Source organism: Nematolebias whitei, chromosome 4 (genome assembly GCF_014905685.2).
Source record: "Nematolebias whitei isolate Nwh7 chromosome 4, NemWhi1, whole genome shotgun sequence".
Lineage (NCBI taxonomy): Eukaryota > Metazoa > Chordata > Actinopteri > Cyprinodontiformes > Rivulidae > Nematolebias > Nematolebias whitei.
In genome coordinates, this window is record NC_056501.1 from 306193 (window position 1) to 315508 (window position 9316).

The following is a 9316-nucleotide window of genomic DNA, read 5'->3' on the forward strand; positions in this document are numbered from 1 at the left end:
CACTAATGGTTTCAAAAACACAAAGTTTGTTTTCTCAGTCATTTAGGTAAGAAAACAAACTTTGTGTTTTTGAAACCATTAGTGAAAAGGCCAGACTTCAGGGGTATCTGAGGCAGGCTTGAAACACAAGAGTCAGGGTGGCTTCTGGGTAATACCAGATGGCTAGGCCTCAGACTGACGAAGCCTCTTGGATGAGGGGCGAAACGTTTCTTTTTAACAAAAAAAACGAAGTCCAGATGACATGATTCAAACTTTTTTGTTGTTATATACCTGGATGACTGAGAAAACAAACTTTGTATTCTTTCTTATGTTTTCTTATAATCCATATCAGTTTGTTTTTATACTTCTTGTATCTCTCTTCTGCTTCTCTTGTTCTTAATTTTAAGAAACATGAATACAAGTAATTCCTTTTTTACACTCATTTCTTAACCCTTTCATCCTCCACGTTTGTTTCTGCAGCTCTGGTTTGCCTGCCAAGGTCTGCAGCTCTGGTCCACCCACCGAGGTCTTCTCCTGCCCGAGGTCTTCTCCTACCTGAGTCCAAGAGGACACAGGTGGTTGCCTCAGCTGCCCACGGATGGTCTCCTGGCCGCCCGTCGGAATTTGGGCTTGGAGATGGATGGTTTTCAGGCCGCCCTCCTGATCATCTGCCTCTTTTGTATGGTCGCCAGACCTCCCGCCTGAGCATTGGGCTTGCCTTGGATGGTACCCTGACCGTCCACCTTGACTCTGGGTTTTGGTTTTGTTCTTGGTTTTGAGACCACCCAGGTTTGCCTGTCAATTTTTGTTATTTTGGTCCTTGTGTTCTTCTGTGTTTTCTCATCCTGGTCATCTTGGCATTTTATAAAAGATGCATTAAAATATTAAATGTACTTTCTGCAAAGTCATAATGACCAGTGAAAAATAAATAAATAAAGCAATTGTTTATTTATTGTTTTGGGGGAAATCAACCCTAGTGTGTCCACAAATAACACAACTGATGGTGTGTCCTCTCAGACAATCCCACATGGTAATAAGAAGACTTAAATTTTTGATACTCAATTAAATAACAATTGAACGGATGGTACACATTCATTTACACCATAGAGCCACTGTAGTATCCATCTTTTGCCACTTTTACACTGCTCCTACTCAGCCCCAACTCTGCTCAGCCCTGCTCAGATCAGGCTGATTTGCACCGCACTTCAGGACGGGTTCTGGAGGCGTGTCCATACCATACCATACCATACCACTTTATTTATAAAGCACTTAAAACAGCAACAAGGCCAACCAAAGTGCTGTACAGACAAAACAACAGGTAACACACAAAGCAAAATACAAAATGAGGTAAATCAGAATATAGACAAAAAACGATGCAGATAATGATGACAAACCAGTGTGGAGCATACAGGATCAAAACACAGATCATCTGGTGTTGAAAGCTGCTGAATAGTAGTGAGTTTTTAAATGGGACTTGAAAACAGAGAGGGAGGGATACAGAATCCTAAATCCTGCTAATGAACTTTTAATGAACTTAGTTCAACGAGTGAGAGTTCTGCCATGAGATTTAAACTCAAAGCAGTCTGCTCCTCAGATAAATATTGTTAAATTATTATTTTTAAATATGAATGTTTCTGTTAACTTATTTTATATATGAATATTTCTGTTCAGTGCCCTGAAATGACTTCTGTTGTGACTTGGCACTATATAAATAAACTGAATTTAATTAAATTTCTGATGAACCAGATTCTACAAAAACATTTTTAATAAAAATTCCATATTTTTCTTCATCATTATTATTTTTCATCATTCATCAGTATTTGCACTCATTGTTTCTACTTTTATTGTTCAATATATTTGCTATGTGGTTTTGTTTCTTGTGTACAGATTTTATTTTAGTGATTTAAAGTGTAATTCTTGTTTTGTGATTTGGGTTTGTGCTTGAGTTTCCTGAGCTGTCCCTTAGTTCTGCTGCTATAGGCTCAGACTGCTGGAGGACAAACTGACCACACTTTTTCACTCTGCTACTGTCGTTACTTACTCTGCTCAACCTGTTTTGTATTTGTAATTATTTTTCTATCCTTAACGTGTTTTTTTTTTGTCCTTCAGATATACCTGGACCTATACCTGGACCTACCATTCTGTGTTCGTCTGTCTCTCCTTCCTGTCCTCTCAAATCAGCCGGTCAAAGCAGATGGCCGCTTGTCCTGAGCCTGGTTCTGCTGGAGGTTTCTTCCTTTTAAAAGGGAGTTTTTCCTTTCCACTGTTGCCACTGTGCTTGCTCAGGATGGGAGACTACAACGAAGCCAGGATTCAATTTGTCTGTTGCTTTCTTAGACAGAAAACTTTTTAATTGGCTTTTTTATGTACAAAGTATGTGAATGTTTCTGTAAAGTGCCTTGAGACAACTTTGTTGTGATTTGGCGCTTTATAAATAAATTGAATTTAAGTGAATTGAATTTGTACATCTGTGGGTTAGAATAAAGTTTAACCAAATGCTGTATCTCTTCTTTAAACATGTTTGAGGGAAATATTACTGAGAGAGACAAAAATTTAGTCTTTTTATGATTTTTCAGCTGAGTGAACTTTAATTAACAGATTATTTAATAAAGTCAAAGTGAAAACAGGATTTCATGATAAAGCTGGCACCGTTTATTTAGGTTTGTTCTTCACTGATAAAAAAAACATTATTTTTTATACATAAAATGTAAAAAAAAAAAAGGTTTCCACCCTCCGTCCTGGACTCCCGGTCCTCTCGCATGCCAGTGCTCAGAATCCAGCTTTTGTGAGCACATGAGGCCAGGGCTCAGGGTCTGGCTTCACGTGCTTCAACAGGTCAGCAGCTCGTATGATCCTCCGCGGTGACTCCACTCGCTCGAATTTTGTCATTGGCCAACAAACACAAAATACGCCTGCAGTTCAGCATTAAACACCGTGTTGTCATTATTGTTTTTATTACTTTTATTGTTATATTATGTATATTGTATATATTATGTTATTATATTGTGTTATTGTTATATTTATTGTTTTTATTGATCCAGCTGCTGCTCCGCTTTCCGAGAAAATGCAAATGGCAAATCAGTGAAACGATTCTGAGATCCAGTGACTCGTCCCCCTGACCAATCAGTGTCCTGCATTCACATTTCAGTCCAGAGCCAGCTCGACTCAGCTCCAACGGACCCACCAGAGAAGCAGGGACAAAAATAGGTCCCAAATCAGCCTCGAATCAGCTAAAAAGTACTGGTGGAATAGCGTTTTTCCGTGGAGGGCTAAGTAGGAGTTGTGCAAAAGTGGCATTTGTGTGCGGAAGTTTGTCAGTTAGTGGGTCCGTCCATGTGTGTGTGTGTGTGCATGTGCGTGTGTGTGTGTTGTACTCACAGTGTCCGCAGCTTGGGCATGTGGTTGAAGCTGGACAGGGGGATGAGGGTGATGTTGTTGTTGTTGAGGGTACTAAACAAAAAAGTAAGACAGGAGAAAAAGAAAAAAAATTGAGAAAAATGTAATCTATTTATTATTTATTATAAACCTTTTTTTTTCATTTAGCCTTTATTTATCCAGGTTAGTCTCATTGAGCCACGAGAACTCATTTTCAAGAGAGACCTGTTTAGGGAGCACATGGTGGGGGTTAAGGGCCTTGCTCATGGGCCCAGAGTGGGGCGAATGAGGGTGGGGGCAAGTGTGGGTGTTTCACCTACCCCAACCACAATTTTGATGTTGTCGGGGCCGGGGCGTGAACCGGCGATCTTCGGATCACAAGCCCACCTCTCTAACCTCTGCGCCACCACTCCCCAAACCAACAATTATCAGTCAGGTCATCTGCACAGTTTCTTTTTTTTTGCTGAAACGTTTCACCTTCCATCCAGAAGGCTTCATCAGTCAAAGAAACACACAACACAAAACTGATTCTTCCCCAAACAGCTTACTCCAAAGTGGAACAAACCACTTTTGTTGGTGCTAAGATGGTGTCTTTGGCACGCCCCCTCCTCTGTTGCCGGCCCTCTTCCTTATCGACAGTCATGTCAAACTGGCTCAAACCAAAAAAAGTCCATGCTCAATAATCCAGATATACAATCCAATTATTGTTTATTATAAATTATTAGGATTAGGATAATTGAGCATGGACATTTTTGGTATTTATTATAAGGTTATTAGTCTGAGAAGATATAGTACTTATATAGGCAGCACCGATTTCTCACTGATAATAAATAACATTTATTTATAATTAAACAATGCAAGATTAGCAAGTTAAAAAAAAACTTAAAAAAGCAATAAGGAAAGAAAAAGAAAACTAAATAACTTTTGATCAAAAGTCCATGTGTCTATTTGTGGCTATTCAGTTTATTTATAAAGCATCAAATCACAACAAAGTTGTCTCAGGGCACTTTACAGGAACATTCACATACATAAAAGACAATTAGTAAAGTTCTCTATCTAAGGAAGCAGCAGACAAGTTGAATCTTGGCTTTGTTGCAGTCTCCCATCCTGAGCAAGCACAGTGGAGACAGTGGAAAGAAAAAAACTCCCTTTTAACAGGAATAAACCACCAGCAGAACCAGGATCAGGACAAGTGGCCATCTGCTTTGACCGGCTGGTTGAGAGGACAGAAAGGCTAATGATCCTAAATGATTTATCTTTAGGATTCAACTATTTTTTCAAAGCCATACATACGTTATTTTACTGTATCTCATAAACCAGGCTTTCCTGAAAGCAGAGAAGAAACCCAAACAGGACTCCAGTCAGCCATCAGGTGAAAAGGTGGAACCCAGACCCAGACCAGTGGTCATTCCATATGTTGAGGGAGTATCAGAGAAACTGAGACGTTTATTTTCTAAACATAACGTCCCAGTGGCTTTTAAACCCCAAAATACATTAAAGACTGGTTCATCCCAAAGATCCAGTCCCCCGGCACAAACAGAGTAATGTTGTGTATGCTGTTCAGTGTCAGGAGGGTGATCAGTCTTACATCGGGGAAACTAAACAGCCACTGGCCAAAAGGATGGACCAGCACAGAAGATCAACATCATCAGGCCAGGACTCTGAGGTCTACACTCATCTCCAGGCCAGCGGTCACTCTTTCAGGGATGAAGATGTTCACATCCTGGATAGAGAGGAACGATGGTTTGAGAGAGGAGTAAAGGAGGCCATCTTTGTGAAAAGAAATCGTCCATCATTAAACAGGGGTGGAGCCTCCGGGTTCAACTGTCCCCCTCTTACAATGCTGTGATTGCTAGTATCACTCAGCCCTCTGTGAACAGTAAACAGCCATCAGGTGCTAATGATCCATTGTTAGGCTGATGGTCCTTCTTGAGCATGTGATCAGCTGGTTTTGGTTGTCAGCATCAAACTGGTTGATCCACTCTGAGAAGGTGCTATTTAAGAGACTGAGCTGAAAACAGCACCTCAGACTGAGGAAGTTTCTCGGATGAGAGACGAAACGTTTCTACATTTTTTGTTGTTTTGCTTTGTTTTGTTTTTTGAATGTCCAGAGGACCAGATTTAACTTTTTTAGATTTTTCTACCTGGATTATTGAGAATGCATCAGGATATCTTGTAAATCAGGTTAAGATTTTATTATTTAAAGAAAGTAAAACCATAGTTTCTTTTCAGACTTTGAGGGGTGGTGTAGTATGAACAGGGTGCAGATATATTCATACATTTAACGGGTTCTTCATTTTTCTGACTGTGTAAATGTCGTGCATTGAATTTAACAGAAATGTAACGAGAGACGTTATTTATCTTTGACCCATCAAAATGAATGCGGTCATTTATTTACAGAATCAAAGTTTAACATCAAACATTTACATTAATTTGGCAAAATATGAAAATAACAACAGCATAGTTTTACAGGAAGTGAGAACAATACGGCGATTGTTTTCACTTTTCAGCAGAACAGCAGACATCAATTCACACGGCGGTGATTGAGAAACTTTGCTTCAGACATTTCTAAAAATATCTGTAATGATTTTAGGAGAAAGGAGAGTTTAAAGATGGAAAATGGAGATTTATCTTACAGAGAGATGTGTGAGGGAATTTGTTTGTTTTAACCAGAACGTGCACGCTCCTTCGGAACTCAGCTTGGCCAACGGTACGCTTGGTCGAAATAGAACTTTTACCTGGTTGATGATAGTTTCAGCGTCGGTGTAGAGCTCTTCTTTTGACTCTTTCAGCGTCTCCGTTGAGAACAGCCAAATACCTAGAGAGTCGTGCGAGGTTATCCAAACAGAAGTTATAATTCCCAACATCGTCTCTGGATCAGCTTGAATGCCTGCGTGTGCATCCAAGAACTCTGAACTCTTTTCTCCCACTCTTTCAGGCTCTTCTTTTCTCGTCTCGACTCATCTCGACACAGACTTTTTAGAGAACCGGGAAGTTGCCACATTTAAATGGGTTCGACTTCCGGGTCATTTGAGAGCTTTTTGATTGGTGGATAGACCAGAACAGAGGTGTGGTTTGTGATGTAAGGTGTTATGGAAAGTCAAGGATAGAGATTAAGATTGTTTAAAACAGACAGAAAGATTGTTGGAGAACTTCAGACTTCGTGGAGTCAATTCACCTAGTATCTTCTGTGAAAGTTAAACATGACATTTCTTTTCAGTAAACTTTTTAGTTGACCGAACCTCGAACTTTGACACACACTTACAAATTTGCTCATTGAAGACAGAAAATCAAGAAATGCATATTAACCTGATTTCTTCTTTGAATGAGGAATAAAAATCATTACTTACTGTTTATGTAAAATAAAAATGAGTAGTTCTCTTCAACCTGTAAACATTGTTTGAACTAACACAATTTGATTATTAAAACATTTGTAAAATAGTAATGATCATAGAGAATTGTCATTTCTACTTGATTAATTCAAGAAAGAAAGTCTCAGGATGGGTCAAACTGTATTTCTGGATGCAGATCAATGAAATGACAGTTTCTGTCCCACAAGGTTCTTAAGGTCAAGGGTTTTGACCTTAGGCTTAGTTTGACATCAGGTTAAGTTCACTACAGTGGTGACTATATGTCCCAAATGAATTTATGCAACTAAAGGTTACACCCACCTGTTGGTCAAAGCTGCACTGATTGGATAAGATTTTACATAAACACTCCCTTTCTAAAATCAGTTAAAAACTGACATTCAGAGGAGGAGGGAGTCTTTTGCCAATCCTTGATCTTGGTCATGTTGTGGGAAACACAACAAGAATGGGGGGAGGGGGTAGAGCAGACAAAATCCACCCCCCACCAAAACTCAGAACACCCTCGGAGCCAAGCAGTGAAAGAAGTCCTTTGGTAGACAGATTTCTGCCCTGGGAAAACCTCCACTCCAACAGGAAAGTCATCACCAAAGACCAGCTGTCAATCTTGATATCCACCATGGACAACTGAGACTACGACCTGGTAGGATACGTTCCAGCCATTCGGCAAGGACCACCTCCACCACAGTGCCAGCTTAGTTTAGACATTTTAATTGAGTCACTAACTGCAGATTATTTGACCTAAATTTAAGCATTAGTTCCAAATTTAGATAACATCTCTTCTTAAAGCTAAAGCTATTTTTACATCATCATTCATTTTCTCTGATGATATTACTGGTTATACATTCACATTTTCAACAATGTTGCTTTAATTCCACATTGTTGTCATTATCCACAAAACTGCCAATAAAGGTTACAAGCAAGGTGATTTTAACATGAACCGTTTTTGTGTGTTCAACTCATGAAGGGGATTACAGCATGGCAAAGAACTTGTGGTTTGATCAGGGATACTTCCATATTATTATTTAAATTTTTGACCTCTCCTCTTTATACAGTATAAATATGTATACCCTACCTTAACAGTCCTTACTGTACAAGCATGGGTGGTGTCGTGCACATTAAAGAGTGGTGTCACACACATTAACAGTCATTACTGCACAAGCACAGGTAGTGTCATGCACATTAATAGTAATTATCTGTTGTAATCTGTTGGACTCCTGGCAGGGACCAATGCAGACATGTTCCTGTTTTTAGTTTTCTACATTTGCCTTATAATCTAGCTGTTATTGTTACTTTTTTGGCATTTTATTTGTAAAAAAAAAATAAATCTGTATGCCTTTTTATAACTGTCTATTGTTGTCACTGTTGTCCATTGTTGTCATCATTCTTTGTTGAAATCAAGTCTCTCTTGTAAATGAGTCCTCGAGGCTCAATGGAATTTACCTGTCTACAAACCGGATTCCAAAAAAGTTGGGACACTAAACAAATTGTGAATAAAAACTGAATGCAATGATGTGGAGGTGCCAACATCTAAAATTTTATTCAGAATAGAACACAAATCACAGATCAAAAGTTTAAACTGAGAGAATGTATCATTTTAAGGGAAAATCTGTTGTTTCCAAATTTCATGGCGTCAATAAATCCCAAAAAAGTTGGGACAAGTCAATTTTTACCACTGTGTGGCATCCCCCCTTCTTCTTACAACACTCAACAGACGTCTGGGGACAGAAAAGACCAGTTTCTCAACTTTAGAAATAAGAATGCTCTCCCATTCATGTCTAATGCCATTCTTTATTTGACACAGTAACTAATGGAAAATCAGCCACTTCACTTAATAACCAAACTTCTACAAATCAAATCCCTCCTACAAGTCAATCCTCAGTTAATCACACCTTCTCTTTTTCTCCATTCTCAGTCAGTGAGGTCAATAAACTGTTAAAAGATCTTGATCCTAAAAAATCTGCAGGTCCAGATGAACTTCCACCTTATTTCTTAAGGCTGGCTGCTCATATCATCACAGTCCCTGTGACCCACATCTTCAATCTCTCCATAAGACAAAACTCCATCCCAGACACTTGGAAAACAGCCTTTGTTCTTCCTTTGCTGAAGGGAGGAGACCCCACCTCACTGAACAACTATCGACCAATCTCTAAACTCTGCATTTTAGCCAAGGTTCTAGAAAAACTGATAAACTCTCAAATCAAAAATTACCTGGACTCATTTAACATCTTACCTCCACATCAATCTGGTTTCAGGAAACAACACAGCACAACCACTGCTTCACTGAAAGTTCTTCATGGCGTTGTTGAAGCACTGGATGCTAAGGATTATTGTGCTGCACTTTTCTTAGACCTGTCTAAAGCTTTTGATACTGTGGTTCAGAACATCTTGTGTCATAAACTCTCAGAAATTGTTTTCTCAGAGCACACCATTGGTTGGTTCTCTAACTATCTCTCAGACCAGAAGCAATGTGTTCAACATATTACCATACCATACCATACCAATTTATTTATATAGCACTTAAAACAGCAACAAGGCCAACCAAAGTGCTGTAGATTAACAGATGCTGCGAAATATTCATCAATTAAAACGGATTC

At 39.1% G+C, this 9316-nt stretch overlaps 1 protein-coding gene across 1 annotated transcript in view; it reads right to left on the reverse strand.

Annotated features, from left to right (window-relative positions):
- The window catches only part of slit3 (slit homolog 3 (Drosophila)), a gene marked incomplete in the record, with an annotated part of 622921 nt that overhangs the window by 273172 nt on the left and 340433 nt on the right, over window positions 1–9316 (reverse strand). Inside the window, 1 exon segment of the mRNA XM_037675457.1 lies at window positions 3358–3429. Coding sequence (XP_037531385.1) covers window positions 3358–3429 — 72 coding nt within the window.